The sequence below is a fragment of the Xiphophorus couchianus genome, chromosome 16 (genome assembly GCF_001444195.1).
Source record: "Xiphophorus couchianus chromosome 16, X_couchianus-1.0, whole genome shotgun sequence".
Lineage (NCBI taxonomy): Eukaryota > Metazoa > Chordata > Actinopteri > Cyprinodontiformes > Poeciliidae > Xiphophorus > Xiphophorus couchianus.
Genome location: NC_040243.1, coordinates 7,323,572 through 7,342,066, shown reverse-complemented (window position 1 = coordinate 7,342,066; position 18,495 = coordinate 7,323,572). Strand labels below are relative to the sequence as shown.

The 18,495-nt window shown below is 38.8% G+C and overlaps 1 protein-coding gene across 1 annotated transcript; it reads left to right on the top strand.

The window, feature by feature from the left end:
- The first annotated feature begins 816 nt into the window (after positions 1 to 816).
- cntnap1 (contactin associated protein 1) lies at positions 817 to 17,897 on the top strand. Its single transcript, XM_028042769.1, has 24 exons — positions 817 to 1,739; positions 5,310 to 5,411; positions 6,474 to 6,667; positions 6,960 to 7,113; positions 7,265 to 7,468; positions 7,633 to 7,817; positions 7,904 to 8,053; positions 8,136 to 8,397; positions 8,480 to 8,629; positions 8,720 to 8,894; positions 9,721 to 9,827; positions 9,926 to 10,048; positions 10,261 to 10,464; positions 10,559 to 10,715; positions 10,799 to 10,926; positions 11,255 to 11,428; positions 11,507 to 11,725; positions 11,835 to 12,074; positions 12,147 to 12,386; positions 12,483 to 12,610; positions 13,131 to 13,224; positions 13,309 to 13,539; positions 13,624 to 13,668; positions 14,809 to 17,897. Exons 1-24 carry the CDS (start codon positions 1,679 to 1,681, stop codon positions 15,006 to 15,008), a joined length of 3,927 nt encoding a protein of 1,308 aa, XP_027898570.1. The 5' UTR covers positions 817 to 1,678; the 3' UTR covers positions 15,009 to 17,897.
- The last annotated feature ends 598 nt before the right edge of the window (positions 17,898 to 18,495 follow it).

The following is an 18,495-nucleotide window of genomic DNA, read 5'->3' as shown; positions in this document are numbered from 1 at the left end:
TTTCCCACAAAAAAGGTGAATGAAACTCTATGAGAAAAATGTGATAGGATTTATCAAGAATGATGAAGAAGGGACCAGGCATTTCCAAAGGGCCATTTACAACCAGAGACATTTAGAGATTTTCCATTAGTCAGGGGGTAGGGTGACCTTGGCTAAAACGGCATTACTGAATGTGGCACCGGTTTGCCAATTGATGTCATCATGCTTTCCATTCTGGTTTAAAACAATGATATGGATACCTTTACATAAATTATTCTGTTTGTTGGCTTATAAGTTTGTAATCTTTTCTAAACACACTGAGCTTTCACTGTAGAAATCACGCGGAAAAGGCCTGTGACATAGCTTAAGAGATGGACATTAGAGAATAATTATTTCTTCCCTGACTGTCTTTGTTCACTTAATAGTCTTTGAACCTTATCAGTTAAATAAATCCTAATGTACTTCCCGGCCAATCCGATGCGGTGCCATTATTCCCTGCAGATTTGTTGGCCTACTTTATGCTTTCTTCTGTATTCAATTGTGTTCTCTTCTTGCATTAACAATATTTCTATACTCTTATGGTATTTCATGGAAAAAACCAGAGGCAGGGAGCTTACAAGCTGACAATCTGATTTGATTGGAAAAACTCTGCAAATCCGTCCCTGGCCCATGCATTCAATCTCACATCATCAGTGGCACACAGACGCTACATAAACCCCCTCCTTAATCCCAAAGCCTTTTTTTATTTTATGGTCAGTGTGCCACCCGTTTGCACAAATCCCTCTCCCCCACACACCCTGCCCCCACCTATGTGTGCGTCTGAAAGGATGAGTCTGAGGTCAGGCACAGCTGGCATCATCATCCTGTAACTTTGTACTGCTGTGGGCACATTTGAAAACGTGACGGTTTGAAAAGGCATCAGGACAAGGTTGGACGGACAGACTGGAGGACCTTGCAAACTGCTTGAAGGATGTGACTGCCTTCCTCTTTGGCTGTCCATACCCCAGAGGATGGGGATTTTCTATTTTGGGGATAAGATCTGATCCGCAGTCCTGGAAAGAAAGACATCTTGATCATCCTTCACATCAGCAGTGCATGCTTGTGCAGCCTACTAAAATGAAACTGTGAGTGGAGGAAATGAACAGAAAAGAGCAATGACAGAAAAATATATTTTTCTGTATGAATATTACTGTCTACATCTCTACTATTAAGATTTAAGAAAGCTAGTAAAATACCTAAGTCATCTAGAAAAATGCTGCCAGACTGCAGTGGACCTAAAAAGTTTTGACATTCCTCCCCCACTGCCTCCTCTGCATCTGAGAACCCAGACTCTCTTGGAAGAGACGCAAAGGAACCCCTCTCCCACCTTGGTCAACAAGATTCCCAGCGCCTTTTAAACACTTTTACCGAAATGTCAGACGCCGGATCAACAACCTTACGAGATTTTCCTATAAACTGAGCAATATAAAAGACATAAAAAACCAAAAGGCGCGCTCTCGGTGAAGCTCAGCATCAGCACCATCAGCAGCTGCATCCGAAGCGCGTCCCCGCCCCGGTAGAGGCTGCCCGAGATCCCGGGAAGAGGAGTTGGAGCTGTGCGAGTTAAAGTTGGGCTAAAAAGGGGGTGAGAGGATGCTGCAGAGGAATCTTCGATCTAATTAACATAACCTATGTGAAGAAACGTCTTTCTAAGTGAAGGATGACTTGCAAAATATTGAGCATATGCCTCTTGTTTTTGGGTTTTCAACATTGCTCATCACGTAAGTCTTGTCAAACAGAAATTATTCATGTGTAATCGCTTGCTAGTGCATAGGTGAATTATGCGTATTTCAGAGTGCATAGCAATGTCTTACCTAGAATCTGCTTTATGTTGGACTGATGTAGCTGGAAAAGTTAAAGATTGCATCCAGAGGCACAGCAGTTATCAAATAGCCTACTAATGGAGGGCAAAGCCAGAAATGCTGGGATGTTTGAAGGGCAACACACATTGCAGTCAAATCAGACATTGTGATAAAAGCCGGATGATTGCGTTATTTTTTTTACCGCTTCTTTTGACTGCTGCAGTTTTAAAGGCGTCGGTTTGCGGAATAACACATAAAAAAGTGCGCTGGCAGACCGCGTCTGTCCTGCAGAGGGTGCGCATGGTGGTCCCTCTCCAGCACAGGACTGTCTGCATTGCAGTGCTTTCTCGCAGGCAGCACGCAAGTTTTTTTTCCCAGCGTGCTGCACATCTTTACTTTCATAAGGCGCAGCGTCACTTGTGCTCATAAAACAAGATAGTATCTATATTTATTCAGATATGTTTTAGAACCTTGCTGCTGAAAATCTCTTAAGCGCATTTGAATGAGGATGGTTGAGAGACAGCGGGGCTCTGTCCTCACCAGGACCAGCCCACTGCAGTACTTTTGTTTTGGGGGTAGCCTGCGTGGACCTGCATGGGGAATCATTACATTCATAGGGTGGATTTGGCGACAGAGACAGGGGTTGCGATCCATCAGAGGTTCAGTCCTACTGACAAGCTGCCTTTTTGATTACCGGCTATGACCTCATCAGTTTAGGAAACCCTGTTGGGGTGTCAACCAAGAGCTACAAAATGTGAAATATTGAGTATGGAAACAAGTTTATTATAGTAACACGAATAAACTTTACATATTTTTCTTGCACGTTAGTTTTAGAATTACTTATAACACCATATTTTTTGTGACATAACTGCTAAAAATATTTCAAACAAATTTTAGGAATTAAGAAAAAAGTTAACATGTAATCTATGGCAGCCTGCTGTTTGCCAGATTCTTGCTACATTGAGCTAGCTGAAGATGTTTGGTTATATAGATTAATCACTGCATATATCTGCCTGACAAAGGTTTATGGAAATAATGCTGGATATTATCGTATATGGGTTGTGTATTCATGGTGGAGGTGTGTCAGACTCAAATGGATCATCAGATCCTAAAGCTTATAGGGTGGGGCTGCAAAGTTCCTATCAGATGCTTTGCAAAAAATTTGAAGTGTTTTTATATACTGTTAATATTAATGGTGCAAAGAAAACACAAAAGAATGATGCACAAATAAGCTATTTTGTTATATATTCTATCGGAGTCAAATTCTGAATATGCATGCATGGGTTGCAGTTTTGTGTCACAGGTCGTACTCTAGCACACCCTGCTGTGAAGCCTGATTCAGCATAAATTATTTAGTCAACCTGCTTCAAAAGAAAGGTTTTGATTAGCCTTTTCTATTTCCTCTTCTTGTTTCTGGTATACCATTGGCATTGCAGCAATGTGTTAGTGTTGCTCCTCAGTTGTCTCCCGCATAGTGCCAGCTTTAAGATTTGCCTCAGTGCATAATGGATGCAACACTCAGAAGTGATGTCTCAGCCCAGACGGAGCAGCCTATGTCTTAAAAGCAGACTGATGATTCAGCAATAATGGTGCTGTGGTCTCTAAGAGTTGCACTGATCGTCACAGAACCGTTATACATGCAGAATGTATAAATGTATTGTGATATGATTAGAAATAGAGGAAAATATGTAGACTGGGCTCTCCACCCAGGCATCAGGTATGGTCCACTTTAATTGCTGTGTCATAGCAACACCCACTTGGGATGAAAGAGGCAGCAAAGCAGAGGATTCAGATGCAACACAAGAAAATGATTGGGATGCAAGGTTATTTTTAGAGTTTGGATGGAGATAAAGACAGAGGAGTGAGAGCAAGGAAAAAGGAAATGACACACCGACTGGGTGGAGGTGCAGAGTACGTGTCAAGCTTGCAGTAAGGAGGAGCTAAATAATCTGAGTTAACCTACTGCAGTCTAAAATAGAGCTAATTTTCTTTCACCTAATTTAGAGCTAATTCACCTAAAATAGAGCTAATTTTCTTGGAAATGTATTCCACCTTCACAGCATCACAAAGAATTAAATCAAAACCATTTGCAAAAAAAAAAAGAAAAACAAACAATTGTGAAAGTGGGAGTGGACAGGGCTTCTTAATATTTCTGTGGAAATGACCAAGTTGCAGAAAAGAGCTGATGCTGTGATGGAAATTGAATCTCTTATTGATAACTTGCAGCCTAGAAGGGATCTCTGTGTGCTAAAACAAGTGAAGGTCATTTGAGACAGAGGTCACTTTTCACTTGCTCAGCACGTTTCTTCCACCTGAATGTGCAGCATGTTTGGTCATAAAAGAGGACAGAAGTTCAGCTTGTGTGAATAACATATTAAAGTCCCAGTATATCTCAGTGCAGCATACAGAAGGGTGTGTTCGAGGCATAGTTTATTAGCCTCATGGCTGCTCTAGTTCACATGAAAACATTTTGCTTTCTCATGTCCCTTCGACACAGGATCTGCTCTCATTAAAGTCCTCCACTTCACTGCAATGTCATTTTGTGATTTGACACCACATTCTACTTTATACTTGCCTTTTTGCAGACTCCATAGTTTTGCTGTTATCCTTAGTCTCTAACCTTTCCTTATGATCTCTGCTAGCATAATAACACACATACAAAATGAAACTTCCTCCTTTTCCAGTAAATGCACCGTCTAAGGACAAAGAAATTCTTAATGAAAAAGTGAATTTTTCTAAGTAAAACCCTGTCCTTTTAGATATAAAGTCTACCTACGTATATTAAATCTTTTGAGACTATAAAAAGAAATATTCTGGCACTTAAAAAGGGACAGTTTTCCTTCTGCAGCTGAAGTTGAGGGCATCAGACATTTATTGTTGTTTGTGACAGAAGTGAGGTTAGGGAGAATTACGGTCACCTTTATTAGACCTGGGCTAGAGAGCAGATTGGGGACGTTACTATCAGTCTCACAATGACGTGCAGAGCAACCCAACATGTTAGCGATGTGCTCTCAGTTTTACTGTGACTTTCTACCTCAGAAAAAGCTTCTGTTCTTATTGTAAAGTGAAGTAAAGGCAGAGAGATTTATGTGTCACTCCAATGTTTTTACCATTTAGCAAAATTAAACTACATATACGTTTCTCTTTTTGTAAAAAAAGGTCTGGAACTGTGTGATATGTCTGAAGATGCATTTCAGAGTTAAATTTAGCCTTTAGTTGTTTATAGTTTGCCCCAAAATAGTGAAGGAACAAAGATGTAAGCCAGACATGCTCTCTTAGGAGATCTATGGGCAGTCTGTTAGATTTATGAGCTCAGCTCCACCTGCTTATGGGTCTGTGCTTATTGTGAAATATATTAGTGCTTCACACAGCCTGAATCGACCACTTATTAAAGTCAGACTGGGGCTTTTTACAGCGGCAGACTTTCATTGCAGCATAATGAGAAGTAATTTTGGTACTTCCTGACTGTCATTCATTTGGTTTCTGCAGGAGAATGTGTTGATCCACTCATCTCTGGGCTCTATGCCTCCTCATTCCTGGCCTCTTCAAGATATAATTTTCTGTACTCTGCCAACTTTGCAAAACTTTATGGTAAGTTCCCATTCATTATCTCCATTTTCTCCATACACTTGCTATTCAGCTCAATCCTGGGTAGCATTTAAAGTCTTAAAAGCAGAAATCTAAAGTGTGACTCATAACATCAAGGAAGGCTTCGTTCCGCTTATTAGCACCTGATTTTATGCTGGTGTGTATGGATGTAAAGCAGTACTGCTCCCTTTAAGGATTTACCCACCATGTTGTTGTTTCCTATTTTTAACATGTTACTAAATTCCCTTAAAGGAAGGGATAATCCTTAAAGGGTTGAAACCTTAGAATTTGATTGCTGTATTGAGAATGACAGGCTAATTTAATTTAATTTAATTTAAAATATTTTCACTAAATTTCAGCCAAAATGGTTCTGCACATACATTACATATAAAATATCTTCGTTACAGGGTTACATACCTGCATTGGGCATTTCCAATCTGAAGGGCATCAAATGGTTGAAGAGACCAAAAACATAGGATTGACTCAATATCAGTGGCAAAAAAACATATTCAATTTGTCACATAAAACTGAATAGAATCTTATGTGTTATTTTAAATAACAATTGCATAGAAATGAAATTAATTTCTCTACAAGAAAAACATCTACACAAATTAATCTAAGCTAAATTTCAGTTCTGTTTACTCCTAAAGCAGAAAATCACAGGGATTTCATCAGTGTTTACACAAAGATAGAAGACAATATGGTGGTGTAAGAATATATTTTTTTCTACTGTGACCTTTCTTTAATGTGGTCTGTTGGGAGCAATAATGGTGAGGCAGATAACTTCTGACAGGACACCCCTGAGATTATGCTTATTGGTGCTTCTGTACTGAGATCTACCAATTACTAGAAATCTAATAATTTATGATCAATTTAATGTGATTAGTAAAAAAGGAATTGATGCAATCAAATGAACTTCATCCAAACCCAGACACTGCAACAAAAGGGTTTTACTCACCGCTCTTTTTTAGATAGGTTTATAATGTGGCTTAAATGTCAACTATTTAGCATTCCAGCCACTATTTCACGATATCTTAAGCTGTCACTTTCTTCTCTGCCCTACAGGCAGCAGCGGCTGGTCCCCGTCCCCCAGAGACAAACAGCCGTGGCTGCAGGTTGATCTGGGCAGAAAGTACAGACTGGTGGCAATCGCGACCCAGGGGACGTTTAATTCTTATGACTGGGTCTCCAAGTACACACTTCTCTATGGAGACAGACCAGACTCCTGGACACCCTACATCATGAAAGGAGGAAATTCTGTAGGTGTCATGAGCTAAAGCGGGAGGGGTAGAATGAGGGACAAAAAACAGCTGAGCCGAGGATTAAACTGTCATAATAACATAAATGTAATCTTTATAGCCGATTTAGGATATTTTGGGGTGGCTTTGTTATATTTATTGCCAATGGGGCTGAAACAAAGTCAGCACGGCATAATATCTGTCTTAATAGTGCCAAATCTAATCTCATCATCAGTTCATCTCCAGTCTCCAAATAAGGCATTAACACCAAAGACATTAACGCAATAACTCTCCCTATCTCATCTGTGTGCAGACCCTGCCTGCTAACTGGAATTACTATCAGGTGAGGAGGAATGTCTTCCATTATGCCTTCACTGCTAAACACATTCGTCTGTTGCCTCTGGAGTGGAACACGGAGAATGGAGGAAAGATTGGCGTCAGACTGGAACTCTATGGCTGCTCTTATGGTAAAAATCAGTGATGAGTGGAAAAGATTTACAACAAAAAAATATTAATAATTTCTATCATTCAGTTAGTAAGAATAAAACAGAGATAAGAAACAAGATGTTACTGGTTGAAATTCTTATGATCTAGTTCTTAAAATTGCCTTGCTTCCAGATTCCTATGTGCTGCAATACAACGGAGATGATGCAGTGGTCTACACCTATCCAGGAAAAAGGTCGCGTACTTTGGTTGACCACATTGCCATAAACTTTAAGACTCTGGAGCAAGATGGTCTGCTGTTACATAGCGAGGGGATTCAGGGAGACCTATTGACCCTGGAGCTAAAAAAAGGCCGTCTTTATCTGCACATCAGCCTTGGTGAGAAATGAGAGGGAATTTAAGATTTTGTGAATTAATGTTTTTGTCATAGTGAGCAAAGAAAACAGACTCACTGAGCTTAAGTATCAGTGGCTTTACTTTTTTCAGTGACAGTAAAAAGCATCTCTTTATGTTTTAAAAGCCTTTTTCAATTTTTCCTTTAGGAAGCAGCATTATACACAAAGTCGATGGCCGAATCACTCTGACAGCAGGTAGCCTTTTGGATAATCTGCACTGGCACTATGTCACTATCAAGCGCTATGGTCGACAGGTGAACTTTACAGTGGACAGTCAGACAGTGACAGCTGTTTGTAAGGGAGAATTTACTCACCTGGATCTGGATGATCAGGTAATGAAAAATAAAAAATCATTACATGGATGTCCAGAATGTCTGATAAGGTTTCAAGCTGAAAACTTGAACTGAATGTCATCTAGATGTACGTTGGAGGAGTAATAGAGCCAAACTTGTCTCACCTTCCTACCATACCGAATTTCCGTGGGTGTCTGGAAAATGTCTTTATTAATGGAATCAATGTTATTGACAAAGCCAAGAGAGAAGACCCTGATGTTCGTATTCCTCGAAAGGTAAAGCTTTGTATTAATAGTAAAGAATTTGTTGAAAATGTTTTATCCCAACTTGAATGGTCTAATTTCTCCATTGTAACAGAAAAAGATGCATTTTGCCTGCCGAGACATTCTGCTTAGACCAATGACGTTTGCCGGACCCAACAACTTCTTGCAAGTGCCGGGGTTCTTCGGTAGGCCAAAGATGTTCGTCAAGTTTAAGTTTCGCTCCTGGGACTACACTGGGCTGCTGATGTTCACACGCTTTGCTGATAACCTGGGCGCCCTTGAGTTAGGTCTCAGTGAGGGTCAGATCAATGTCACCATTTTCCAGACGGGAAAGAAGAAAATTCAGTTTGGTGCAGGTGGGCCTTAGGCATTTCTTACAAGATTTAAACTTCTTGTTTATGCACTGCAGTTCTTGAAATCCCTGTTCTTGTTCCTCAGGATACCGGCTCAATGATGGTTACTGGCATACTGTGGATTTGGCAGCCAGAGACAACCTACTGACTCTAACCATTGATGAAGAAGAAGGTTCACCACTAAAGATCACCAACCCCTTCAGCATACGGACAGGGGATCGCTACTTTTTTGGAGGTGAGTTGATAATTTTAACTTCTGCGAAGAGCTCTGTTATGCTGATTGTTTGATTTTATAATCACACAACATTTCTTTTTATGCTTTCAGGTTGTCCAAAAACCAATAACACATTGTTCAAGTGTGAGACCAAACTGAATCGCTTTCACGGCTGCATGCAGCATATATTTATAGACAACGAGCAGCTTGATATTGACATTACGCTGCAGCGACAGTGGGCTCGATACGAGGAGCTGTTGATAGGGACGTGTGGGATTACTGACAGGTATGAAATGACTGAAAGCACTTCAATAGTGTGTTGGAGACATTTAATTCTGATTTTCTCTGATCATCTTGGAGAATGATTAAGCTTCTTTAGCTATATTTAGTCTCATAAACCAACACTTCAGTTGATGATTCTGATCCTGATTTCATTATTTGTGTCATCAAGACATACTTACCAATGATGCAATGAAGAACAACATAACAAAGATCCTAACCCTGATTCTTATCAACAAAGTGATAAAAAAGGGAATCAAATATCTGAAATATTATCTAAAGTGACAAAACCTGAATCTTTATCAAGTTTTGTCTTTGTCAGTTTGTTGACCACACTCCAACAATAAAGTCAGTGTTTTTGTGCCCTATTTTTCAGTAGGCCACAAAGCTCGAACCTGAACTGAGAGGGGTAAAAAGGGAGGAATGACCTGGACTCCTTAGTTTCAGGACCAGAAATGCCACAGCAGAAGGAAATGTCCAAATCATTAATCAGTTTTCTGATCACGGTTGCATCTCCCAGCTCAGTTTATGGAGATTATAAGAATTTTTTAATTTACAACTGATCCTAGACTTTCATTACATTCCTGAAAAAAATAATAATTTATACAAGAAAAATTTTGACATATATTTTCAGGCATTCGAACTGACCTATATTTTTAAACATAGAAATTCAGTAATATCTGTTTGGAAGAGGAGATTATTTTGGCTAGCTAGAAGTTCAGCAAGGAAAATCTAAAGCAACCTAGAGAAAAGTAGTTAAGGTATGGTTTTCGTGTACTATATACTTTAGAAGTGTGAAAAAACTTACAAAAAAACAAGTCTTTTATCTACAGATGTACTCCAAACCCATGTGAACATGAGGGCAGATGCATCCAGTCTTGGGATGACTTTATCTGCATTTGTGAAAATACAGGCTACAAAGGAGAAGTATGTCACATGTGTAAGTGGTGTTCAGTAACCTTCTTTATTGATTTACACTTAACTTAGGCACAATTTCTTGTTTATATTAACAAATCGATCATACATTTCCAACAACAGCGGTTTACAAAGAGTCATGCGAGGCCTACAGACTCAGCGGCAAGTACTGGTCTGGAAACTACACTATCGATCCTGATCTCAGTGGGCCGCTAAAACCATTTGAGGTGTACTGCAAAATGAAGTGTGAGTAATCACTGTTGTTGCTAAAATGCAGCTTTATCAGCATTGTGTTCAGCCTTCATGAAAACAGATGGGCATGCTATCTGTTATGAGAAAGGAGGAGGAAACTTTCATGGTAAAGTAAGAGGAGATAGATGCTGCAATGTCTCTGTGTTGAAAAGTAATTGCTTTACTTTCCCACTCTAATCTTTTCTGCTTAAAAAAAATCTTTGCAGCATATAAAGCTTGGACAGTGATTATGCATGACCGAGTTGAAGGAACCAGAGTGAGTGGAAGCTCGATAGACAAGCCATATATTGCAGATGTGAACTATTGGAATGCTTCATGGGATGAAGTCAGTGCTCTTGCCAACACCTCCATGTACTGTGAGCAGTGGATCGATTATTCATGCTATAAATCTCGTCTCCTCAACACCCCTGGTGAGTGAGATCAGTCAGTCTGTATTCCTTTACTTATATCTGAAGTCAATATTAAAGACTTTAGTGACTCACGTGCATATCTATTTGAAATTAGATGGAAGGCCTTTTAGCTACTGGATTGGTCGGAATAACGAGAGTCACTATTACTGGGGTGGGACATTCAGGGAAGTCCAAAAATGTGGCTGTGCTATCAACCAAACCTGTGTTGACCCCAAGTTTCAGTGCAACTGTGATGCTGACTACAGGCAATGGTAAAAGACACCACCAAAAACCAAATTATTTGACTTGTGTTTTTTTATATTGACATTCATTTTATCCTTCGGTGGCTTTCCAGGTACTCGGATAAAGGCTATTTGGACTTCAGAGACCACCTGCCTGTGAGGAGATTGGTGATTGGGGACACGAACAGAACTGGTTCAGAAGCTCATTTCACAGTCGGTCCACTCCGTTGCCATGGTGACAGTGAGTTCAATTACAATTTGATTACTGGCTTTTCATTTCTACTTCTTTCATTTTGGGGGATAAGAATACATCTTTTTTTCTTTCAGTAAAAAAGCCAAACATTTTTAGTAAGAAAATAGCCAGTGACCATAAAATAATTCACAGCACAATCTTACAATTCAGATATAATCAAAACAAGCATTCACCAATCTGTAAACTCACTAGCCATCACATGCCATCACATTGTTAAATAACAGTAACAAAAAAAACTGTCTGGGCTTCAGTGCTCTGTAGGCACGTCACATTTTTTTTTGCAAAAAAAATGACACATTTTTTGTCATTTTCACAGGAAATATTTGGAACACGATAGCTTTCACCAAGCCCACCTACATCACCTTCCCCACTTTCAGGCCTGGATCAACAGCTGACATCTCCTTCCACTTTAAAACCTACCGTGCACCTGGCGTCTTCTTGGAGAACTCTGATGACCAGCTTAGAAACTTTATAAGAATAGAACTGAACAGTAAGTTAACTTCACCTACCATCTTTGCCTTTTCTGATCGTATTTAAAGTTTTTCATCTCTCTCTTTTTTTCTTGCAGCCACCCACAATCTTGTGTTTGTGTTTATGGTTGGAGATGGCATCCTTAATGTGACTCTTCGCTCGCCTGTGCCACTCAATGACAATGAGTGGCATTTTGTTCAGGCTGAGATTAATGCAAAACTGGCACGAATCAAGGTCGATTACCAGCCTTGGGCTGTCAGACGGTTTCCAGGTCAGACCTTTGTCACCATGAAGTTCACACACCCCGTCCTTGTAGGTAGGTTCCTCAAATAGAACTTATTAAAATTCTAATTTGAAACTAAAAAATCTGTTTTTCTTTTCTAAGCCAGTTCTCTAAACAATGGCATGTGCATTATTTCCACTAGGTGCAGCCAACCGCACCCTCAGACCTTTTTTGGGGTGCCTTCGAGGATTACGCATGAATGGTGTTCCTCTTGATTTGGAAGGAAAAGTAAACGAGGAGCAAGGTATAAGGAGGAACTGCACTGGACAGTGTCTTAATACCACCATACCATGTCGAAACAGCGGGCAGTGCATTGAGGGATATGCAGCCTACACTTGTGATTGTAATAACACAGCCTTTGATGGTTTCTACTGCCACAAAGGTAATTCCATGTTTAGTTTGTTTATATTGTGAATGTAGCAGGTATCTAATTCTTTTTGTGTCTTTTCCTAAGACATTGGAGCTCACTTTGAGGTTGGGTCGTGGCTAAGGTACAACATACGAAAGAAACCCATTTCAGATGAGGCAGCGTGGGCAAACTGGATCGACCCACACTACGACAATTTCAGTCTCGGGTACAACGACACGTCAGATGACATAGAGTTCAGTTTCAGCACTGTTCACAAGCCAGCTGTATTGTTGTACATCAGTTCCTTTGTTCAAGACTACATTGCTGTTATCCTCAAGGTTGATGGTAGGTGAAGCAAAGCAAAATAAAAGTGTACTTTTATCTTTTTAGCTCTATGGTTATCCCACAAAACCTTTGTGCTATCCCTGTTTTTTCTTACAGGTAGTGTAGATCTGCGGTATAAGCTCGGGCTCATAACACACACGTACCAGCTGACTCATCGAAACCTGGCAGATGGATACCCTCACTATGTGAACATAACCAGACACAACAGAACCGTCAAAACACAGGTTCTTAAACTCTGTACAGTTTACTCTGTATAACATTTGATGTAGTGTTCATAACTTTCATGTCTTAAAGATGCTTAATATGTATATATATATAGCATTGTTTTCCTTAGTCTCCTCTATTACTGATTTGGCATTATGCTGAGGATCATTGACCAAAGAATCATTCATGGTCACATTTTCACTTCCTTGCTGATGTCTTAAGATGGTGTATCAAAATTTCCAAATAATTTATCCTTCTTATGCCATTAATTTAATGATGTGCATAATTTCCTCCTGCAGCAAAACCACCCCGGTAGCAACAGTCATTATGGTCAACCACTTCAATTTTAGTTCCATCAAACCACATGTAATGACTCCAGATTCTAAAGGCTATGTCCCAGAGTGTATTTCCAAGTTGTGGTTTCATTAGGTGCTGTTTAACAGTTTTGAAAATGGATTTATTAAGAAATAGTATATGTGCTTGGATGAATTTACTTCTTATGAGTAAGAAAACTTTAATAAAAGTTATATACAATCATAGGTGGATTACATGGAACCCATTGTGGAGAAGATAACCCTTGTGGAAGATGCTAGGTTTGACTCTCCAAAGTCCATGTTCCTAGGCAGAGTTATGGGTAAAAATATTGCTTGCTGCTTATAAAAAAGAACATATTTGATCAAATAAATGTGTGTTTCTTAGCTTGTGTCTTGTTTTGCAGAGGTTGGTGACATAGACTATGAAATTCAAAGGCACAATGCTCCAGGCTTCATTGGATGCGTTTCAGGAGTGAGGTACAACATCTACGCCCCTCTGAAGGCACTGTTCCGTCCAAATGAAACAGATCCGCCTGTAACAACGCAAGGTTTTGTCTCTGAGTCCAATTGTGGGGCCTTTCCTCCTGTTCTGGGTTATGTGCCTTGGGAGGTGGACCCCTGGTTCACTGGCATAGGTGAGTGTTGAAAACCCGGCATCATTTCTGTAAATTGAAGGAATATATATTTTTTTAACAATTTACTGTTTCTTTTTATTACAGAATATTTTTATATCCATGATGATCTTGGCCTCTTCTGGATAACTTGTAAGTATTTATAAACATCTTGGCATATTTCTAATCAGGCATTGTCTTAAATATAATTATTTTCTTGCCACTGAATACGTCTTTTAAAAATAAGACCAATACTTTGACAAACTAAGAACGTAGTTGATGTTCCTGATGAATCACTGTGATTGTGTTTTTCTTTATATGCTTTAATCCTTTATAGCAGAAGGGTCCTTAGATTTGGAGCAAGCTTTTGAGGATCAGTAGGGCATCTGACTGCAGACTGAATTTAGATACAGTAGACAGAAGCCCCTCTGTCCCATCACTGAAATAAATCTATTTATCATTGATTACTTAAATGAGAAATTGCTTGAGTTTTGATTTTGATGAGCATTTTACTATAAATAACAGTTAAGTTTTACTGTTGATACAAATATGTGAGTATTCTTTTGTTAAGTTTACATGTGTCTGACTTGGGATTCATAATCTACTAGACATCAAGTTAAATATCAAAAACAAACAATGTGCGACTTAAATGAATAACAGGCAAAGGGCAAAAATGTCTCCCTGCTCAGCAGGCCAAGCTGAAGTATCTGGATTAAACTACAGCAGAAACACCCCCTCTGCTCCACCTCTGTCTAAGACCTTCACCGGATCAGTCTATATTTAGCCCAGCAAGGGCGCAGCTTGCTGTTCATCATTGGATGTTTCGGCTTACTAGATCACTTAGCCTCTGGGATATTATGCAAATGCAGGACATCCGCATATTATTAGGGATTGGTGCACCATTCAGGCAACCAAACAATAGAACAGCAGACATCTTTCTGTGACCAATATACTGTTGAAGATAACATCTGAATGGGAAATTACACTTGTCTTGTTTCAAATATAATTTATCCTATGACTGTTTGTTGCTTTTACCTGTAAAATTTGATATCAAATGATAAGCTTTTAGCAATACCTTATTGTTGTAAATATACCTAAAGCCTTTCAGAAACCACCGTAGATATTTACTATTCTAGTCTATTCTTAAACAAGAATCCAATGGTCTCTGCTGATGTATAAATTTGACCTATTACTGGAGTTAAATTTACACTCCCCATTTTCAATAATGTCAAAAAATTAGCAGATGGTTTCTCCTTGTCTCCCTGTCCTAACTGTGCTATTTTTATCCTTCAGTTATTGTCATTCTGGCTTTGCTGCTGCTCTTGGGAGGTTTGTATGCCATCTACGTCTATGCTTACCAGCAAAAAGGCAGTTATCACACCAATGAACCCAAAAATCTGGAGTCTCCAAGCAGCTCCAGGCCACTGACAGAGACCCTGAGGAGGGAAAAGAAGTACCTACCAGAAATTGAAGAGGAATTCAGAAGTGGCTAGCATCATAGGATGTTTTGGACAATGGGTGGGGGTTGGTATGAGTTTGGATTGAGGGAACTAGCACTTAAAAAAACCACAGATACCTGTAGTAAGTTTTCTAATTGTTTGGTTTTATTTTTTATGTTTAGTTTTGTGTTTTGTTTGACGAACGAGGGTCATAAAACACGCCCCGGTGCTCTGTTTTACACAGTCCTTGTTTTAGTAAGTTTAAAGCTGAAGTCAAGCCCCATGTTGCATGAGTAGCCAACAAGTCTCACACTGTATTGCAGGGTGAAATACTGAAGTGCCTCATCTGAGCAAGCTTAATCTGACCGCATATTAGTTTCACCAGAGAGCGTTCGGATAAGACACTGTGGGTAAAAAAAAAAGGAATTTCAAGGAACATATTCCAACTTTTATTGATTGATTTCCTGTCTGAGCCATTTTGGAGCCTGATGAACTTCATCAGTAGCTTTCTATATAGACCAATTGCCATATTAATTATACCTTTCATGGACAATCTCAGATGAGCCAATTCTGAAACAACAGCTAGTACTCCTAGAGCTTGACAATGCACATATATAAGAGCTGGTGAGCTGCAAGCATTCAAATCCAAGTAAAAAAGCTGACGATTACGGACTTGATCCATACAAAGATTGTAAAAGAGACATTTGCTTATATTTGTTGTATTACAGCCTATAATAGGGCATTTCCAATACAGAATAGCACTTGTAAGTGGTTCCGATTTGCCATAGCATTGCTAGTTTGCTGTTTTGTCGAGTAGCCTGCTCAGATTCGCAACACATGGCGATGTGGAGTGAGAATATTAAGAAATAGTACCTCAGACCGTGGAAGCTTGTGGATTGTTGGTGTAACTCCGGAGTCAAAGTGTAAAATAAGTTTTCTGGGTACAAAGTGCCCTGAAGTTTCCATTTCTTCTGTCTTCTGGTCCCTTTTACTATGGTCAGTCTGTCAGCAGCTTGGTGCTATATTGTTTGACGGCTATCTCTACTTACAGAATTATACATATTAAAAATCAGTCCTTCCATAATTCTTTGATGTTTAGTAATAGACTAATTTAAGAGACACACTGCTCTCTGGCCATACAAGAAGCATACACAAAAAACATTTTTACAGAGGACCACAACAGCACAGTACAGTACTATAATTTTATCTGACACTGCAAGGAAATGTTTGCTTCACATTCTAGAAAAACAGTTATTGCTGCTACTGCTTGGTTAGCTGCTTTCGTTAAAATAAAAGAAAATCCTAACTTTAGTTCAAGTGGATGTTAAGAAGAATTTTATTTGTTGTGTGGTGCAACCAAAAATTAGAGCTATCATCAATCACTACTGCTCTCCTTAACACTAAAACACTACTGTGTATGTGAAATAAGCAGTTAAAGAAGTAAACATACTAGCTATGCATATGTAGAGCATGAGCGCACTTTGCAGTAAAATGCAATAATATAAGCTTCTTCCAGTCACTAACAGTTTTTTTTGGATTTACAAATGTTAAATAGCAGATAGGATGTCATGTAAAAGTGTATATGTGAACCTTTAATACTGTACTAAATGATTTTTTTTATTTCTAGAGTTTATACACTTTAAGCTTTGGAGTGCTCTGAATGTAAATCCTTTGACTCTGCAATGTATGAGCAGACACTACAGTGAAGACCTGCACTGACTGCTTAGTACTGAAAGTATCACATAGATCGCTCAGGTTAAAGGAATGCACAGTACTCTGCTGTCTGTAGAGCTAATGCACCCCAGAACACGACATTTATGGGTTTCTTCCATTACAGAAGGGCGGAGCTGTGCAAAATTATACAGGGAAAGAATGTACAGTAGATGTAAAAAAAAAATAAAAATACTGTACAGCAAAGACACGATTTGCCAATAATGTATGAAGCTGTACAGATCTGAAAGCTTGCATTTGCAAAGCTATATTTTTGAAAACGTGTTTGTAATGCGTTGACTGAAAGCAAAAGCTGAGCAAATGGAATGAAACTGTTGGTTTGTTGGTGATGCAAAGAATGGTTTCTGTTTTTGTTACATGGACAACCCCACTGAAAGTTTAAATGTGAGATAAACTTAGATCACATATGCTTTGCTGCTTATTATGAAAAAAAGAAAAAAAAAAAGAAAAAATGTTTTACCTAAATGTAAACACCTCACTAAATCCATCGTTAAATGGACATCCACCTTAGCAGTGTCACATTATTTTCACCTTACAGCAAAAAACATATGTGGTCCCTGGAGTGTATGTGTGTGTGAGACCCGACCTTTTGATGTTTGTGTATTTGTAGCTTGGCCACCAAGACTGAGTAAATCTGCACAGATGCCAACAATCCAATCCACTAAATGTAATACAGTAACTCCAGGTTTGCAGGGTTTGGTCTACGGATGACGTCAGGAGGATTACAGTAAAATGGTCAGTAGAGGGAGCTATTCAGCCAGATGTCAGCACTGACAGGGTGTTTGCTTTATGCTGGAAATATGAAACTAACTGAGCACTATTTAATGCATCCTCCTAGAGTTAAACTTTAAATAACAATTTAAAAAACATATTTAAAGTATTCTAAAGTAGAGGGATTGTAATATGGGTATGATTTGGCTCCCAGAAGCAGATTTTAAAACCTTCAAAGGAAGAAATGCATTTTCAGACACCCTGTCAGCCATGATTTGCTTGAGATGGATGATAAGGCACCAAAGCAAGCAGGAGGCATGATAAGACCAGCTCAGATTTCTCTGCACCACCAAACAGAAGCTTTCTGAAACAAGTATTAAAAGTTTGGATTCTTTTTGTTGTTCCCCAGCTTTGTTTTGTAATGATTTCACTGTAAATGACCATTACTGTGTAAATTAAGGCAAACTGTCATCTCAATAAAAAAAAGCCTAAAAATGAAAACTGTAGTGTGTTAAGTGAAGTGTTGACTGGATGTAATAAACAGGCAGGAAGCAATGATACATCCAACATTCATAAAGTATAAAGTTAAACCTTTATTTTTATAGGCATACACTATACACAGCATTAACCTTCATGTTGTTCAATACTACTCAGGGAGACCTCATTTGAAATTAGCAAGCTTTCAATGAAATACATTTACAGTGCATTGCAAATATATCCACGCTCCTTGTAGTTTATTTTAAGATTCAAAATTTTTACAGAAACAAATCAGTTTATAGTCATTTTATGTGATAGACCAACACAAAAAGCATAAGGAAAAAACATAGATATTCATTTTACAGATAAAAATTAAAAATGTGGTGTCTTTGATAATCTGATGTCCATTATGTGTGGAGGAAAACCCCCAATTACCATGTAGATTGTAAAAAAAAATATGGAAACAGGCTTTCCTGTTTATTCTGACAGGAAAAGAAAAGAAATATGTCTAAAGAAATATGAAAAATTAAAGCATCTTAAATACTGACTTGTGGCAAGTGGAAGTTCACTTTTCAGCAGACATTAGGTCAGTTGTAAAGTAGATACAGTGCTTAAATGTTTA